The 20,289-nt window shown below is 39.0% G+C and overlaps 1 protein-coding gene across 1 annotated transcript; it reads left to right on the top strand.

The window, feature by feature from the left end:
- Positions 1-354: 354 nt before the first annotated feature.
- On the top strand, positions 355-19,791 carry MATN1 (matrilin 1). The gene is made up of 8 exons (XM_083171127.1): positions 355-445; positions 2,772-3,118; positions 12,864-13,086; positions 13,200-13,325; positions 13,480-13,884; positions 14,272-14,424; positions 14,540-14,620; positions 19,525-19,791. Exons 1-8 carry the CDS (start codon positions 355-357, stop codon positions 19,575-19,577), a joined length of 1,479 nt encoding a protein of 492 aa, XP_083027253.1. The 3' UTR covers positions 19,578-19,791.
- The last annotated feature ends 498 nt before the right edge of the window (positions 19,792-20,289 follow it).

The raw sequence follows: 20,289 nt of genomic DNA, 5'->3' as shown, positions 1-20,289 counted from the left end.
CCTGCTTTTCAACATAAGATTCAGCACTGGACAGATGAACAGCCACCACTTTAAGTCTGTGTGTGTATCGTGTAAAGTTACTTGCAGGTTAGCTCCAATTGTAAAGTAGCTCCAATTCCAACAGCAAAAGAGTTAAGTGAAGTATTTTTAAAAACAATATTATAAAAAGGATAAATATCCTTCCACTAATCACCCTCCCCTAATATACCTCCTTCAAGCCAATCTCCACCCATTCCACCCCCTTCTCTGTCACTAAACTGGGAGGGACGCCTGGAGGGTGTAGGTAAGATACCTTTAGCACAAATTACCCATTCCATCATTCTCACTCTACTTTCTGACTCCTGTCCTGACATCATGAAGACCTCTCTGTGTCTACTCTCCACTCTACTGTTCTTCAGTTCCTATAGTTATGTTGCAGTGGGGGCACCTCCACCGCAGCAAAGGGGTAAGTGCTTTCCTCTTTTGAACATGCTCCACAAACTCCCCTAATTTACACACTTCATCCATCCTTACTTTAGCCATCTGAAATTCATTACACATTTTGCGTAATCACTGACAGGTACAAATCTATGAACATTTGCAGATTTCAGTAAGGAGTTGACATTTTACTGTAATAAATAGTTAGTGTTGCTTAAAATGACACAAATGAATCTAGAAATGGGTAAGAGGACAAGAAGTAAGAGATTTGTGATGTATAAATTAATATGTAGCCTAGATAAATATGGTGTGCTACATTTTCTGGGAAAAGCATATAGTATTTTCTGTTTCTGTCACAGACCCAACAAAAAACAAGATCTTAGTTTTATTGGACTGACAGGAATATATAATATTGGTTAGATGGAGAAATAGATATAGATACATTTGAAAGATTTTACTATAACCTGTGTTACACTGACTTTACCCACAAATCCGTTGATAATGATCATTTCATTGTACAGCATGAGCGAATTGAGGTTTGACTGGAAGGATAGTTCTGGGGTCTTGATCTGTAACCCTGTTTGGTGTGTCCTGTATATTTCCTGAAAAAAACAATTTTAACCATATAATTAAAAATCTTAGATTATACTTCTGATACAGGTTGAGTATCCCTTATTCAAAATGCTCCGGACCAGAAGAATTTTGGATAACGGATTATTCCATATTTTGGAATATTTTTATATTTCAATGATGTATCTTGAGGCATCTTGCATTTATGTTGTATCTACAAACACATGAAATACACACAAATACATTTTATTTGTGCATGAAACATAGTTTTAAAACATGATACAAAGTTTGTGTACTTTCTCAGGCACTGAATTTTAAGGCCAAGCAATCATTTTCTTACACATAGTGCCAATTACATGTTATGTCCCCAGAAGTACCTGCTACAGATGTAGCCAGTAGCTTTTTAGCAAAAAGTAAATTTTGTAGACTATGGTTTTCGGAATAATTTGGATAACGGATATTTGGATAAGGGATACTCTACCTGTACATGTGATCTTATCTTCAACATATCACCACAGAAATCTTTGCACATTGTTTCAATTATGAAGCATTCAAGGAACATTCAGGGACATTCAGTGACATGGAAAGTCTATAAGTATAATTTTCTGACACTTGTTAAAGTATAATAAAATGCATTTAACAAGATTTTAGAGCATTTATAATAACGATAATGCAAATTGGATGACATTAGGAATAAACTGTAGTAATATGTTAATGGCGAATTTGAATGTCTATTTTCTATACATCAGTTCCTAGTCCTACCATACATGTGCATCATCTGTGTATCAGAGCTATGGATGTTGGACAGTGAAGGGTCTCGAATTCTCAAATGTTCCTACTGAATCTCCAACACATCCTGCCTGAACTCTCTATAACTCTTTTAAGTCATAATTTAATTCACAATAACTCGATAATATACAATCAAGAACTCGATAATGTTTTATTACAACAATGTTAAGGTATTTTATTGCCAGCACAGCTGGTATTATTTAACTATTACTTTAATCACACAACAAAACCTAAAATTATTCCTGCACAACAGCTATAGCAGTACCTGGTACATAAAATCCACATTTCAAACCAAGTGATTGTTTTCCACTACCATCCTGAAACATTGCCCATTTTAAAATTGTATTATGATTAGAAATCACAGACATTTCTCCTACTAGGGACTGAAATTACATTGTCAAGACTGTTGCATAGAAGCTAAATTCAAGATTTCCACAATGTGCCTATAATGTTTTGTATATAATAGAAGTCAATGATGCAAACCACTGAAGAAATAGTCACTATTAAATCTCATAAGGGCTGCAACTACTCTATTTATGATGGACTATTACACTCATAGAGTACATATCTTAGTGACACTGTTATAATATACAGGAGGCTTTTATTCCTACAGTGTAGGAAACCCACACAGATTTGGCATTCACCATATATCCACATAAAAAGAGAATATTTTATTGACAGTAGTTGACTCCGCTGAACTATCCATCTGTCCACATCCTATTGTTCTTAGCATTGTAATAATTGTCATGTTACTTACTAACACAGTACATGTAACTACTTGGTATAGTGGCTTGGCTTGATGATTACAAACTACTGACTAGTAACTTACATGACCTTAGTGCTGATAACAACATATATTGTATGTTTAGTAACTCTAATAATTAGTAACATAAATTCTACAGACTATTGTGAAATGTACTCACTTAAAGGTTTCAAAATACAATGGAGAGTCTTACACAGGCTTGTAATTCATCTCCCTTTTTCTCCCAACTAAGGCCCAAATTGCAAGACTCATCCCACTGACCTGGTATTCATCATAGACAGCTCACGTAGTGTACGACCTTCTGAATTTGAACAGGTCAAGCACTTTTTGTCTCAAGTCATCGAGTCTCTGGATGTTGGTGTAAATGCCACAAGAGTTGGCCTCATCAATTATGCCAGCTCCGTCAAAAATGAATTTTCCCTCAAAACACACAGGACAAAGGCTGCTCTCCTTCAGGCAGTCAAAAAGGTCCAACCTCTGTCTACTGGAACAATGACAGGCCTTGCCATTCAATATGCAATCAACCAAGCCTTCAGTGAGGCTGAAGGGGCACGGCTAAAATCTCCAGGAGTGAAGAAGGTGAGTGGTATAAATGACGATGCTAGTACAAAGTTTCACCGATCTTAGCAAGTCTCTGCTCTGTGAGTGGCTACAAACACAGCAATAGGAATACAGTGTTTAAATGTTAGTGCTACTTTGGGATGGGTATACATCTCTCGAATTAAAGGGTGCATTCCATATAAAAGCAGCTCATGTGATATCAAAATAGACAATATGAATATAGACAAATTTCGAATACTTTTATTAGTGGTAGTGAATTAATGCTAATTTCTGATTGTTTACTAAAGATTAATGTATATTTTGCACTCATGGCCGTGAGTCACACATTTCCTGCATATATAAATGGTTGGATAGAACCAGAAAGTCTGTGAATCAAATCAGCGCTAAAATGGATACTTGTAGAACACCAGTGAAAGGTCCAGTAAGGCAGCGCTTATAGGGACAAGTACACCAAAGTCCAATTCTCGGGACTGCAGCTCCTTCTTTAGTAAAACCCCGGACTCATGGGGGATAAGGGAGATCTGTTCAAAAAAGAATAAAGGAGGAGCGCTCCATAGTGTAAAACAGTACAATTTATTGAGCAATAATAGCAGGATACCGAGACATATGACAAGACTCGTACCAAGGATAAAACGGCAGTGGACTGGTTACCACGTGATATGTATCAAATAGCCTGGCACACTCCTACCGCCGTCCGGGGCTCTGAGGTGAACACACGATCTCCCGCTGCAGACGCAGCGTGTCGGACCCACAAGCAGGAACAGACGCAGGATGGAGAGGCACAGGTGAGCAGCGGCAACAGCGTCACCAAGGCACGCCCTAACGCGTTTCGTCAGGAGACTTCGTCAGAGGGCGTGCCTGGTGACGCAAGGCCGCTCGTATATATGGGGGAAAGCACATTAAGATCCAGCCCCTTGGCGACCAAGTGTCCAATGGATCAAGTACACACATCAACGGTTGCCAAGGCAGCATACCGCCCATATAGCAAAGCATACAGAATGAACAGGACGGAGTAAATTACAACATAATATGGCGAAAGCACTTTGCCAGAAAAAACGAGACTAATTATGCTGCATAAGCAAAGCATAATCCAGGATGCATAATGCAGATCCAAATATAGTTTGAACACAAATGATACATATCAAGAAACAACAATAATAATGAATACATACATAATAGAAATATAATGAAGATTTCTCCAAAAAATATATCATAAAAATATTTCATAAAAACATATACATAAAAAACACATACATAAGAGAGCGTATCATAAAAAATATTGCACAGTAATTCATAAAAATATTGCACAGTAATACATATTAAAAATACTGATAAAAATGAGACTTTTATGCAAGATATATATAGAAAAATTCATCCATTTGCTTTAGGAAATTAATTCATGAAAATTATATAAGAACTAATGTAATGTAATAAAAAAGATAAAAAGAGGAGGACAGCAGCAATTTTATCGATTTATAAAGGGTGTAATTTCATACCCCTCATTAAGGCCATTAGGGGTTTGTGTGTTGAGGGTTAGGATCCAGAAGGTTTCCCTCCTCAGAAGGGCACGATCTCTATCGCCACCTCTTTTGCCCACTGGAACAATTTCAATGCCAATAACTTTCAACCCAGAAGGATCACAATTATGTGCAGACTTGAAGTGTCGGGGTACACTATGATTCTGAATGCCGTGTTTGATGTTTCTGATATGTTCGAGGATGCGCACTTTTAAAGTGCGTTTAGTCTTTCCAATGTACCTAGAACCACACGGACAAATTAACAAATATATTACATACACTGAGTTGCAGTTAATAAAGTGCTTAATATTAAAACTAGTAGTAGTCGATGAACTAAAAATCTGGGATTTAGATACAAACGGACAGATTTTACAATGGCCGCAAGAATAACAACCTTTCAAACTCAGGAATGATGAGACAATAGGAGGATTAGCAGCAACAGGTTCTAATTGACTTTTTGAAACCCAAGCATTAATTGTTTTAGCTCTTTTGTAGACCACCTTTGGCCGATCCCCAATATGAGGGCCCAAAATTGGGTCACATTTAAGAATATGCCAGTGTTTAGAGAGCATACTTGCAATTTTCTTTTCACCTGTATTATACTTGGTTATAAACAGACAATCAGTATTATTTTCAGATGGTATATCTAATTTTTTATCCTTATATTGTAGGATAGTTTCTCTATCAGACATTCTGGCTCTGTTAAGAGCTGAGTCGATAATTTTTAATGGATATCCCCGTTCCTTAAATCTCTCGACATAAATGTCAGACTGACTGTCAAATATCTCTAAATCAGTACAATTACGGCGTAAGCGTAAAAATTGCGAGAATGGAATATTATCCTTCCATGCTTTATAATGACAGCTCTCATAGCTCAAATAGCTATTGCTATCTACATTTTTAAAATAAGTACGGGTTTGAACATGGGGAACCTCAGGAAAATTCTCAACGCTGAGTATCAAATCCAGAAATTCAATTTTTCTAGAGTTAAAATTAGAAGTGAATTTCAAATTAAAAGAATTTGTATTAATATCTTGCATAAAACAATCAAAAGAGCTCTCATCACCTCTCCAAATAACGATAATATCGTCTATGTAGCGACGAAAAAATTGGATATTAGGGCACCAAGGGCCTTTCAGTAAGTCTATTTCCCACTCCCCCATATACAAATTGGCGAGGCTTGGGGCACAGATCGTGCCCATCGCCGTGCCCCACACTTGTAAGAACCATTCGCCCAGGAACTCAAAATAATTGTGAGACAGTACAAACTCCAAACAGTCACAAATAAAATTTCTTGTAGTTTCTGATATAAGACTATCTCTGGCTAAGACTGTATTAATAGTAGAGATGGCTCCACTGTGAGGGATAGCCGTATACAGGGATTGGACATCAATAGTGGCCCAATTGCAATCCAAATCCCATTTTATATCTTTAACCATTTGGAGCATGTGGGTGGAGTCTCGCACATGAGATTCCAATTTTGGTACATAGTTTTTTATAACAGAATCCACAAATTCAGAGACCCTAGATGTTAAAGAGCCAACCCCTGCCACAATTGGGCGGCCGGGGGGTTTATCCAAACCTTTGTGGATTTTTGGCAGATGATAGAAAGTTGCCAAATTAGGGGATGAATTATTCAGGTATCTATATTCATCCAAAGAAATAACCTTGAGGTCCAGGCCTCTTTTAAGGAGCTTTTGCAGATTTAATAGAAAGGGGGAAGTGGGATCACCATCCAAACGGCGGTAAGACACCGTATCACCAAGAAGTCTATGAGCCTCTGCCACATAGTCCTGGCGATCCATTATGACGATCCCACCCCCCTTATCAGCATTTTTTATAACAATATCTGTATCAACAGACAGATTTTTTAACGCCTCAAACTCACTTCTAGATAAGTTATTTTTAGAATGTTTTTTTAATTTCAGAGCATCTATCTCTTTCTTAGCTAGCTCAGAGAAAAGATCTAGAAAGGGGCCTTTAGATTCAATGGGGTAATATGTAGATTTTAGTTTAAGGTTACTTAGTGGTACATTTTGAGGGGCACTTTGTGAACCTTCCCAATTTTTTACAAGGGCATCAGATTTTTTAATAAAGTGACGTTTTAAAGTCAATTTACGTATATATAAGTTTAAGTCAATATAAAGATCAAACTTTGAGGGGCCTGAAGATGGTGCAAAGGACAACCCCTTTTTAAGGACAGCACTTTCAATGGGGGAGAGGATTTTTTTTGAAAGATTAAAGATACCATGCGTGTCAGATGTTACCGCAGGGATCTCATTTTTGGTTCTCTTTCGTTTAAGTCCTGCTCCTCTCTTTCCCCTCGTCTTCTTTTTTGACTGACAGGGGTATGGTCGACTCGCTGACTGGGTCGATGACCGTGTGTAGACGGACCTTGATCTAAAAAATTACTATTAGTATTTCCAGAATTAGTCTCATCAGAGACTGAGCGGAGTCTCTCAAATCTATTGTTATGGACAAAGCCTCTATTCTCTCTGGCGGGTCTTTGATTAGTATGCTGATTATTTCTGCCATTTCTAGATCTATAAGGAGTTCTATAGGGGACTTGTTTCCAATTATATTCGTTCTGATTTTGCCATCTAGGACGAATGTCAAACTGTTGTGTCTGACTATTACTAGGGTCACGAGTTTTGGGTCTAGGTTTTGAAATTTTATTGAGATTCCAGGTCCTTACCTGATCTGTCTCATAGTCAAGCTTATCACGGTGATACTTTTTTTGTTTGGTGTCAATCACCTTATTCTCAATATTAGATATTTTTATATCAATCTCGCTTTTTCTCTTTTTAAAGTTATCATCATCTTTAATTTTATCTAGATCTGTTTTTAATTCATCTAGTTGCTTCTCAATATCTTTCAGAGTTTTTTTCTTCTCTGACACAAGAAACCGCATAAGTTGGAAAGAACTATCATCTAATATGCGATTCCATTCTTTCATAAAACGATCGTCATCCTGGCCAAAAGATGGTGGTTTGTAGAGCCGAAGCCCACGTGGGACACGCCCACAAGCCAGGTAATTATCTAGGCTTTTTATGTCCCACCAGGTTTTGGTTTCACGGCTCTACAAACCACCATCTTTTGGCCAGGATGACGATCGTTTTATGAAAGAATGGAATCGCATATTAGATGATAGTTCTTTCCAACTTATGCGGTTTCTTGTGTCAGAGAAGAAAAAAACTCTGAAAGATATTGAGAAGCAACTAGATGAATTAAAAACAGATCTAGATAAAATTAAAGATGATGATAACTTTAAAAAGAGAAAAAGCGAGATTGATATAAAAATATCTAATATTGAGAATAAGGTGATTGACACCAAACAAAAAAAGTATCACCGTGATAAGCTTGACTATGAGACAGATCAGGTAAGGACCTGGAATCTCAATAAAATTTCAAAACCTAGACCCAAAACTCGTGACCCTAGTAATAGTCAGACACAACAGTTTGACATTCGTCCTAGATGGCAAAATCAGAACGAATATAATTGGAAACAAGTCCCCTATAGAACTCCTTATAGATCTAGAAATGGCAGAAATAATCAGCATACTAATCAAAGACCCGCCAGAGAGAATAGAGGCTTTGTCCATAACAATAGATTTGAGAGACTCCGCTCAGTCTCTGATGAGACTAATTCTGGAAATACTAATAGTAATTTTTTAGATCAAGGTCCGTCTACACACGGTCATCGACCCAGTCAGCGAGTCGACCATACCCCTGTCAGTCAAAAAAGAAGACGAGGGGAAAGAGAGGAGCAGGACTTAAACGAAAGAGAACCAAAAATGAGATCCCTGCGGTAACATCTGACACGCATGGTATCTTTAATCTTTCAAAAAAAATCCTCTCCCCCATTGAAAGTGCTGTCCTTAAAAAGGGGTTGTCCTTTGCACCATCTTCAGGCCCCTCAAAGTTTGATCTTTATATTGACTTAAACTTATATATACGTAAATTGACTTTAAAACGTCACTTTATTAAAAAATCTGATGCCCTTGTAAAAAATTGGGAAGGTTCACAAAGTGCCCCTCAAAATGTACCACTAAGTAACCTTAAACTAAAATCTACATATTACCCCATTGAATCTAAAGGCCCCTTTCTAGATCTTTTCTCTGAGCTAGCTAAGAAAGAGATAGATGCTCTGAAATTAAAAAAACATTCTAAAAATAACTTATCTAGAAGTGAGTTTGAGGCGTTAAAAAATCTGTCTGTTGATACAGATATTGTTATAAAAAATGCTGATAAGGGGGGTGGGATCGTCATAATGGATCGCCAGGACTATGTGGCAGAGGCTCATAGACTTCTTGGTGATACGGTGTCTTACCGCCGTTTGGATGGTGATCCCACTTCCCCCTTTCTATTAAATCTGCAAAAGCTCCTTAAAAGAGGCCTGGACCTCAAGGTTATTTCTTTGGATGAATATAGATACCTGAATAATTCATCCCCTAATTTGGCAACTTTCTATCATCTGCCAAAAATCCACAAAGGTTTGGATAAACCCCCCGGCCGCCCAATTGTGGCAGGGGTTGGCTCTTTAACATCTAGGGTCTCTGAATTTGTGGATTCTGTTATAAAAAACTATGTACCAAAATTGGAATCTCATGTGCGAGACTCCACCCACATGCTCCAAATGGTTAAAGATATAAAATGGGATTTGGATTGCAATTGGGCCACTATTGATGTCCAATCCCTGTATACGGCTATCCCTCACAGTGGAGCCATCTCTACTATTAATACAGTCTTAGCCAGAGATAGTCTTATATCAGAAACTACAAGAAATTTTATTTGTGACTGTTTGGAGTTTGTACTGTCTCACAATTATTTTGAGTTCCTGGGCGAATGGTTCTTACAAGTGTGGGGCACGGCGATGGGCACGATCTGTGCCCCAAGCCTCGCCAATTTGTATATGGGGGAGTGGGAAATAGACTTACTGAAAGGCCCTTGGTGCCCTAATATCCAATTTTTTCGTCGCTACATAGACGATATTATCGTTATTTGGAGAGGTGATGAGAGCTCTTTTGATTGTTTTATGCAAGATATTAATACAAATTCTTTTAATTTGAAATTCACTTCTAATTTTAACTCTAGAAAAATTGAATTTCTGGATTTGATACTCAGCGTTGAGAATTTTCCTGAGGTTCCCCATGTTCAAACCCGTACTTATTTTAAAAATGTAGATAGCAATAGCTATTTGAGCTATGAGAGCTGTCATTTCAAAGCATGGAAGGATAATATTCCATTCTCGCAATTTTTACGCTTACGCCGTAATTGTACTGATTTAGAGATATTTGACAGTCAGTCTGACATTTATGTCGAGAGATTTAAGGAACGGGGATATCCATTAAAAATTATCGACTCAGCTCTTAACAGAGCCAGAATGTCTGATAGAGAAACTATCCTACAATATAAGGATAAAAAATTAGATATACCATCTGAAAATAATACTGATTGTCTGTTTATAACCAAGTATAATACAGGTGAAAAGAAAATTGCAAGTATGCTCTCTAAACACTGGCATATTCTTAAATGTGACCCAATTTTGGGCCCTTATATTGGGGATCGGCCAAAGGTGGTCTACAAAAGAGCTAAAACAATTAATGCTTGGGTTTCAAAAAGTCAATTAGAACCTGTTGCTGCTAATCCTCCTATTGTCTCATCATTCCTGAGTTTGAAAGGTTGTTATTCTTGCGGCCATTGTAAAATCTGTCCGTTTGTATCTAAATCCCAGATTTTTAGTTCATCGACTACTACTAGTTTTAATATTAAGCACTTTATTAACTGCAACTCAGTGTATGTAATATATTTGTTAATTTGTCCGTGTGGTTCTAGGTACATTGGAAAGACTAAACGCACTTTAAAAGTGCGCATCCTCGAACATATCAGAAACATCAAACACGGCATTCAGAATCATAGTGTACCCCGACACTTCAAGTCTGCACATAATTGTGATCCTTCTGGGTTGAAAGTTATTGGCATTGAAATTGTTCCAGTGGGCAAAAGAGGTGGCGATAGAGATCGTGCCCTTCTGAGGAGGGAAACCTTCTGGATCCTAACCCTCAACACACAAACCCCTAATGGCCTTAATGAGGGGTATGAAATTACACCCTTTATAAATCGATAAAATTGCTGCTGTCCTCCTCTTTTTATCTTTTTTATTACATTACATTAGTTCTTATATAATTTTCATGAATTAATTTCCTAAAGCAAATGGATGAATTTTTCTATATATATCTTGCATAAAAGTCTCATTTTTATCAGTATTTTTAATATGTATTACTGTGCAATATTTTTATGAATTACTGTGCAATATTTTTTATGATACGCTCTCTTATGTATGTGTTTTTTATGTATATGTTTTTATGAAATATTTTTATGATATATTTTTTGGAGAAATCTTCATTATATTTCTATTATGTATGTATTCATTATTATTGTTGTTTCTTGATATGTATCATTTGTGTTCAAACTATATTTGGATCTGCATTATGCATCCTGGATTATGCTTTGCTTATGCAGCATAATTAGTCTCGTTTTTTCTGGCAAAGTGCTTTCGCCATATTATGTTGTAATTTACTCCGTCCTGTTCATTCTGTATGCTTTGCTATATGGGCGGTATGCTGCCTTGGCAACCGTTGATGTGTGTACTTGATCCATTGGACACTTGGTCGCCAAGGGGCTGGATCTTAATGTGCTTTCCCCCATATATACGAGCGGCCTTGCGTCACCAGGCACGCCCTCTGACGAAGTCTCCTGACGAAACGCGTTAGGGCGTGCCTTGGTGACGCTGTTGCCGCTGCTCACCTGTGCCTCTCCATCCTGCGTCTGTTCCTGCTTGTGGGTCCGACACGCTGCGTCTGCAGCGGGAGATCGTGTGTTCACCTCAGAGCCCCGGACGGCGGTAGGAGTGTGCCAGGCTATTTGATACATATCACGTGGTAACCAGTCCACTGCCGTTTTATCCTTGGTACGAGTCTTGTCATATGTCTCGGTATCCTGCTATTATTGCTCAATAAATTGTACTGTTTTACACTATGGAGCGCTCCTCCTTTATTCTTTTTTGAACATATATAAATGGTTGCCTGACATCGCAACATGGCTTGTTTAGGTGCAAATTTGCATTTTTTACCTAGATTTGCTCCCAACGTTAATTCAGAACAAATAAATGTAACTTTATGGACTAACAATGAGTGATATTCTTGTTATCACCCATGACAAATGAAAATACTGCTCCAACCAATCAGCTCCTGTCATTTTTCAAACAAATTATTTTTAGGAGCTGAATTACTGAAGCACCATCGATTTGTTATTAGGGATAACAAGAATATCACTTATTATTAAATATGAAACTGCCACTAGTTTAACATAATCATGTTATTAATAAAATGTAATTATGTCCATGTGCTGTATGTTTATGCTAATTCACATTTCAGTAACAAGCAGTGATATATTTTGTGATTGAGACTCACCAGACTAGACAGGAACCTACCAGAGGTGTTATCAGTTAGACCAGTAAAGGAATGGGAAGTGGACCCACTTAAGGTGTAGCGTAACTGAATTTGTAAACACAGTAGCATAATTTCAAGCAGTACCTGTCATTAAGTTGGAATGTCTAAAATAAGTGCAGTTACAAGGTCAGCATGTAAAAACAGATGGCACAGCATGCAATTCAGCCTCTTCCGAAAACATTGTTAGTCCTGCACAACGCATGAACTGATATTTGGCTGTGAGAGACTGGTGATTAAATCAGCTACAGGGTGATGGACTGAAGCATTACCTTCCTTGGTAAGAAGCTTTAAACATACATAAATGTGTTTAATGATTGTTTCATAGCCTTTGCTGATATTTTCCATGAGATATTACTATACCATTGGCAAATATTTCTAAAAACATAAGAGTTCATTACAACCATATCTGATATTTGAATTAACAATATTTTGTGGACCTTGTAAGCCACAAGGTGGGAGAGTTGCTATTGCAATGGAGTGGATATGCCAGCAAGGAGCCTCAGTCTCAAAGTTTTTTGTATGCAGCCCCATGGGACTGCATCAGGGAGTGCAGAGCTGCTTCAAGTGTAGGACCAGTTTAATTAAATCGATCCCTTAGTTTAACCTATACAATGTTGTTTTTTTGTCATTTATTCACAATATTTGCATTGTAAACTGTCAGTACAAATAGTTGAAATGCAATCTTCACTAAGTCAATTAACATTTATTAATGATCATTTTACAATAAATTTTCAGGTGGCTATTGTGGTAACTGATGGCCGTCCTCAGGATGGTGTAAAGGATATTTCTGCTAGGGCACGACAAAGTGATTTGGAGTTGTTTGCTATTGGTGTTGGACGTGTTGATATGGCCACACTGCGTCAGATTGCCAGTGAGCCCCTAGATGAACATGTAGACTATGTGGAGAGCTACAGTGTGATCGAGAAGCTCAGCAATAAGTTCCAAGAAGCACTCTGTGGTAGGTTATTATGTTTTTTTTTTGTTAATTCTTAAGTCATACATTTACAAGAATATAGTTTTTGAATTTAATATGTTCATAAATTTATTTTAAGATTAATTGTTTTTGCCCAGAACTGACGGACCTATGCTCTACTGGAGATCATGACTGTCAACAGATCTGTGTTAGCGCGCCTGGGTCCTACACCTGTGCCTGCAAGGACGGATTTACATTAAATGAAGATGGAAAGACCTGCAATGGTGGGGAAAAAAAATATGACAGATACATAAAGGAATTTAAAGAATCACAGCTTTGTAGTCACCTAACCAATATCATGGCTATGCAAAATATATAGCTTTGTGGCTAGATCTGACTCATGGTCATAACATATTTTGCTTTCTCTTTCCTACTTAGCATGTGGTGCCTCAGCTATTGATCTGGTGTTCCTAATCGATGGTTCCAAGAGCGTACGTCCAGAGAATTTTGACCTCGTCAAGCAATTCATCAACCAGATAGTGGAGTCTGTAGATGTTGGCGATAACAAGGCACATGTTGGTCTTGTCCAGTACTCAAGCTCAGTAAGGCAAGAATTCCCCTTGGGGAGGTATAGCAGCAAGAAGGATATTAAGTCGGCTGTAAAGAAGATGTCTTACATGGAGAAAGGCACCATGACTGGTCAAGCCATTAAGTATTTAATTGACAACACCTTTACCATCTCTAATGGAGGAAGACCAGGTGTATCTAAAGTTGGCATTGTCTTTACTGATGGTCGTTCCCAGGACTACATTAATGATGCTGCATTGAAAGCCAAGGAACTGGGTAAGACAATGCCATTGTCTGTTTTAATGAATACTTTATATCAATCTGTATGTTGCATCATAATAAAAATTAAAGGTTTACATAAAATGAATGTATACCTTCACTGGCAATATTACAAAAAACAAAAGGTATTTAAAAAATTACTTTTACCTTGTTCCCCCCCCCCCCCCCAAAAAAAAAAGAGTTGACTCTATAATGAGAATAATGGTGGAAATTAGTACATGCCCAGCAAAGACTATGATAATGGCGACGGGTGAGGACCAACTAGAATCTGCAGCTATGGGCATTGGTTGTTCATCACTTTAGGTGTCAATGAAGCTGTATAGACTATATATAACAAAGAATACATACATGAATCTTAAAGTAAATGTTCTTGATGCTATACAGGTTACAAGATGTATGCAGTTGGTGTGGGCAACGCTGTGGAGGATGAACTCAGGATGATTGCCTCTGAACCTACAGCTGAGCACTATTTCTACACAGCTGATTTCAAGGCCATGAAGGAAATTGGCAAGAAACTTCAGATGAAAATCTGTGTGGGTGAGTTTCAGAAAAGAAAACTATGCTGAAGACAGGCAATATGCAGACATTTGTACGTTGTAATGGTAGACAGTGATTGAAATAACCAATTGTTTTTCTCTTTATACATCCGCAGAAGAGAACCCCTGTGAATGTGAATCTATTGTCAAGTTCCAGACCAAGGTGGAAGAGCTCATCCAAGCATTAACAAGGAAAAATATCCTTTTTATAATTTAGCTACAACTACCGCATTCACAACGCTTACATTTCAACACTATAGCAATGGTACATTCTTTGAGACTAAACATATTTCTAGTTTTTACTGGGAAATAAAAGGGTGTGGTCCTATAGAAAAAAGGGAGTGGCATGAGCAGGTAAAGAGGGCATCTGGGTGGATCTGGAATATAAGGATTGGGGCTTGGCCGCCTTAGTAGTCCAAACTTTCTGTGTTAGTATGCTAAGGAAGCAGCCAATTACTTAGCATTTCATGGACCAGAAAAAGGTCCAAAAAGTATCTTATAAGTTTGTGTGTGGTGTTATATGTTATGGGACCTGATTCAGAATGTGCCACAGAAGTGCAGAAATCATTATTCGGCTATTTCCAGAATATCTGCGCATATGTGCGCACTGAAATGCCCATGAGCGGAACCTGAAACTGTGATTACAGAAGATCTCAGTTTCAATGCTGGTGGTTCACAGTGACGGGGGCTGCATTGTACGGCAAGACGCAGGCGTTCTGTGGTAGTGGTCTGGACACTGCATGCGTATATGGAACACTTGAGGGAGGGCATCACACGCAGCCATTGCGACCTGCAGCATGGGCATTCGTAGTAAGTTAGGGCCAGTAAGTAATGTGCTGTATTGCAAAGTGCTCGCACTTTAGCGATGTGCCTGTAAAATTTTGTGGCAATCATCGCAGGAAGGGACCTGGCAAGAGGGGTGGCCTTGCCCTGTGCTGGGCAGCCCCAAGTAGCCTAGCACCGGCAGTTGCAGTTTTGCCAAGCTTCACAAAAGTGCAACTGAGTCTGAATCAGGCCCATAGTGCGGTGTATTTTGAGTATGCAAAGCATTTTATTAAAAAATGTTGGTCATGCTCACATGTGGTGTGGCAGTATAGCGTAAATAGTTTTGTAACATCTATGCTAGGCAGATTTTCCAAAAGTTTTACTCAAGGGTGTAACTACCATAGGTGCAAGGAGTGCAATTGCTATGGGGCCCAGAACTGAAGGAGGCCCATCTTTATTGTCTAAGTAATATGTTTTACATACATTTATCACCATCAGTTGCTAAATAGGGGGCCCTTAAAAACTTTTGCTATGAGGCCTATGAATATCTAGTTACACCCCTGGTTTTACTAGAAAAAAACAGAATAATTAAACCAGAATAGTGCAAAAGGAAGGAAAGTTCATTCAAGCAGGGCAGCATTATGTATGCACAGTATGCAACTAGCCTTTTTTGCCAATTAATTTGCTAGCTAGTTTGCAACAATATAGTCACTTCCCACTTTGTCTCACGAGTCACCATCAATCAATGCCCATCGCCATGTGTCTCTCACAGATTACAGTGAACAGAAATAAAGGGAGGTGCTTGCATTTGTAAGAAGAAAGTGCAAGCCATCTACAGTGGCTCATCCCATCTTCTCATCTCTTACCCTCTTAAACACATCCACATACCCACACCATCATCTCACCCACTGTCTGTGCCTGAAGTCGATCTCCCCAACCACCACAGGTGAAAATAAGACAGAAACATGGGGTAAATTGGAAGTTCTATTGAAGATGGAATGTTGCCCATAACAACCAATCAGATTCTACTCCTTATTTATTTTGCACCTTCTAGAAGATAATAGATAGAATCTGATTGATTCCTATGACAACATCCTATCTTCAATAGAACTCCCATCTTAGTAAATTTACCCCATGTTTCTCTCTTATTTTCATCTGTGGTGGTTGGGGACATCGACTGCAGTCACTGACAGTGGGTGAGAAGTAACTGTGGCTGTATGTAGCCAGCAGTGCGGGGAGGGAGGGAATGGGCCCAGTATTATATAAATGCCATCTGCATGGGAATTATTTTTCTTCATACTTCCCATCACGTCTCTTTATCTTGTGTCCCCGTTTCTTTGGACTGTTCACTGTCCCACTACTTTATTTAATCTCTCTCTCTATTTTCACACTTCTGTACATCTATCTATCTCCCTTATATTCAGTTTCTCTCAACTTCTCTTTGTGAACAAGGAAAAGCTTTCAATAAGAGTGAACCCAAGACCAAACCCATACTTCCCGAAATTAGACCCTCCTCTGTCTGACACCCATATACATCCCTTTTGATTGAAACACTACCTGTTTTGGAGTAAACTCCAAATCATTTGAAGTATGTGATTCAGATGGGAGGTGTGCAAGAGCATTTACATAATCTTCTATCATGAGTGTGCTACAGAAATAATGAGGAAGGAAAAAGCCAAACACAATGAGTGTACACAGTGGCATACCTATAATTCGTTTAGGGTGTGCTTTGCACATGGGAAAATATCTTCAATACTTTCCTGATGCTTTGCTCATGTGGATTATAAAATCACCAGGAAAATGGCTGCCTTGCCATTGCCCCAGAGCCCTTCGCAAGGCGCCCTAGACTCTAGCACAGTGCTAGGATCTACTACTATAGTGTTGCCAAAACTCTGAAAACTGCAGTTTTGAAGGTTTGGTAGCATTTCACATATGTACCCAGCTGCAGAATGTTATGCTTTAAAGGAGCTTAAACCAGATGTGTTGCCTAACAGAAGCCTAAAGGAAGTCCAGTGGCACGGTATAGAATATACCTTAATGTGTCTCCCCTCTCCCTAAAGTATAGATTAAAATGTGAGGAGAGCAGGGATGTATCAAGAGACAAATTTACAAAAAAGAGAAAGGTGTGTCGCTGGGTGATGCACCTGAAGAATGATTCATTTAAAATGTAACCTTTATTAGTTATATTGTTAAAAATGTAGCGAAGTATTAGACACACAAATCACACAACACAAAGTGAATTAAAAGGGATAATATACCCCAACTCTGTATTCTCCCCTTTCTGATCTCCCACTAATATCAGTATGGTGTTTGATTGTGTCATGCACCCACTACTATATTTAATAATAATTGTTAGTGACAGGTGTGGGAGCAGACTCAGCTGTCAGCCTGGCCGTATATATCCAATGTAGGGATTATACCCTTATCAGTGGGGTATTGGATATTTTAATAATCTGCAAATATAACAATGGCGGGTAGCGAGTGGGTGCGCAGTTCAAACCTGTGCCCGGGTACGGTATCAGGCTTCTGACATGACATATTTGCCCTAGCCCCACACCTTTCCTTCCCCACACAATTCCTGCATTACCTGGACACCAACCTGATCCTTCCTTGCTCCAGCTTTTGTCTCACCCTCTGGCTAGAGTCAATAAAAGCTGCTATTGTTCCCGAGCCTCTCTCCCCTGAGCCCCTCTTTCTTTGGTCACCAGGTTCCTGCTTTTCAACTCAGCATTCCCCAGCATGACAGCGGGATGGAGCACTCTCAGTGGGGCCATGGGTGATGGCTCCAGAGCAATGGCAGGTGAAGGTGGCCTTGTGCTCTGGGCGAGCACCAGCTGCTCACTAGAAGGCTGCCCCAGGCCATAGGCGAACGCAGGGGGGTTTTCTGGTTGCCCGGAAACCCCCCTCCTCTTGGCAAGTGTCTTAAATTGTTACAACAATAGCTGGTATATATTATGATCAATAGAGCTGCTACCACATCATGCAGTGTAGGGACAGAGCAGAGCTGCTGCACATGACCAGTGTACCAGCTTATTCTACCACATTTACTGTATGTGTGGATCTGAGATCCCAAACATCGCAATGGACCAGAGAGTAGTTTCCAGGAGGAAGAGACCGGAGCCTTACCATGAAGTGGGAGATTGTGAGCTTAGAAAGTGCAGTACTGGTTCTATTATGTTTGTTTGTTTATTTATTATATGTTTAACCTTTTCCTCACCACTTATATTATTTAAATGTTTGAAACAGCCTATACTATATATATATATATATATATATATATATATATATATATATATAAATATATATATATATATATATATACACACAGATACTATAGACCAGGCATGTCCAAACTGTGGCCCTCCAGCTGTTGTGAAACTGCACATCCCAGCATGCCTTGCCATAGTTTTAGCAGTCCCTATAGCAAAATTATGGAAAGGCATGATGGTACTTATAGTTTAACAACAGCTGGAGGGCCATAATTTGGACATACCTGCTTATAAACCATCTGTACTGTTAAATATCAATACTGTATTCCATACAGTGGGCGGGATGTTCTTACATCCGCACCCCAGCTCCGCCGCACATCGCCACCCATTGCATACATAATTATCGCATATGCTCTAACATATGCGATAATTATGGCAAAGGACAGCTCTTGCGTTAAGAGCTGTCCTCTACGGTGAGTCAGCGGACCCCTCGTGACCCGGCGGCTGCCCCCATCCCTCCCTTAACCGGCACTGTGCTGCTGCTGCTGCGGGGGGGGGGGGCTGGCTCTCCTCCTCCCTGCACCCGGAAGAGGATCATAGTGCAGGGAGGAGGAGGTCACAGGTCCGGGCAGCACAGCTCTGTGCTGCCCGGACACAGGTGAGGGGGGGGTTGATGCCGGAAGGCGGGGGTCGGTGCGGGGTGGCGGGGGGGTCGCGTTAGAAGCCCATAGGCTTCTATGGGGGGCGATGCCCCCCCACCATGTTAACTCGGCAGGGGATGCTTAGAGCATCCCAAAATGCGGTAAAGACTGATAACTGGGTTTTTACCGCATTTTTAGTTTAGAGAATCTACCCCAGTATCTGGTTTATGTGAACAATTTTCAGGGCAGTTACCACTCCCCCCAAACTCGTGTACTTACTCTATTGCCTTGCAGAGTGGGAGATTTTGGATTACAGGAATCCCCGCTCTGAAAATCCTACATTTGCCACTGTAGGCACATGCCTCACTTGCCTAGAGGGAGACCAGTGAGATATTTTTCAATTCAAATATCCTGCATTGTATGAATGATTGAGTTTGCAGTGCTGTGAATAATATTTAGTCTATATTTCTTTAACTCCTTCCTCACTTGAAGCTGTGTCCAAGAGAATCACTGCTCTAGAGAATAAAATCACTGTGTGAAGAACTCCTGCACTTTCCTTCTCTAATCCATTCAAGGACTCCCAACTCTTCATCTCCTCAAGGTCAAAGATTATTCCCCACCTCTCGCCTCTATACCAGGAATGTCACATGGATGATAAAACACTGTGGTTGCTGGCGACAAATGTACCATCTTCATTGCTAAAGTGATGTCCCTAGTGGTGAGGGGCATAGTGCATCCTGTGAAAGATAGTGTTCAGATACCACCTGTACTGGTTTCATTGTAAAAAGTGCACACATGTATATACACTTCTATATATAAAGATAAATATGTTTACATATACATCTATTGAAACATATATATATATATATATATATATGTATATATATATATATATATATGTATAGATATATAGATATATAATAAATATTTATATACATGTATGTCATATCATCTTACATGCATAAGTTTATATAAAATAATCCATATATTAGTCAGTGTGTATATATATATATATATATACATATAATTACAGAAAAATGAACGATTCTAGTGCCATGAATAGCACAAAGACTACTCCCAACCAAACTCTTGGACTAATTTATGCTACATATATTGGTTGGAAAGTAAATAGCTTCCAATGGCCTACTAAAAGATGCACATTTTGAAGAATACAGAGTTAAAAATACCCACTTATGCAGCCTCAATGCCTATAAAGTATATATTACATAATTACATTCATTAGTACATCTC

Source organism: Crinia signifera, chromosome 2 (assembly GCF_055691185.1).
Source record: "Crinia signifera chromosome 2, ASM5569118v1, whole genome shotgun sequence".
Classification (NCBI taxonomy): Eukaryota; Metazoa; Chordata; class Amphibia; order Anura; family Myobatrachidae; genus Crinia; species Crinia signifera.
The sequence above is the reverse complement of the archived record's forward strand: the minus strand, read 5'-3'. Positions and strand labels throughout refer to the sequence as shown.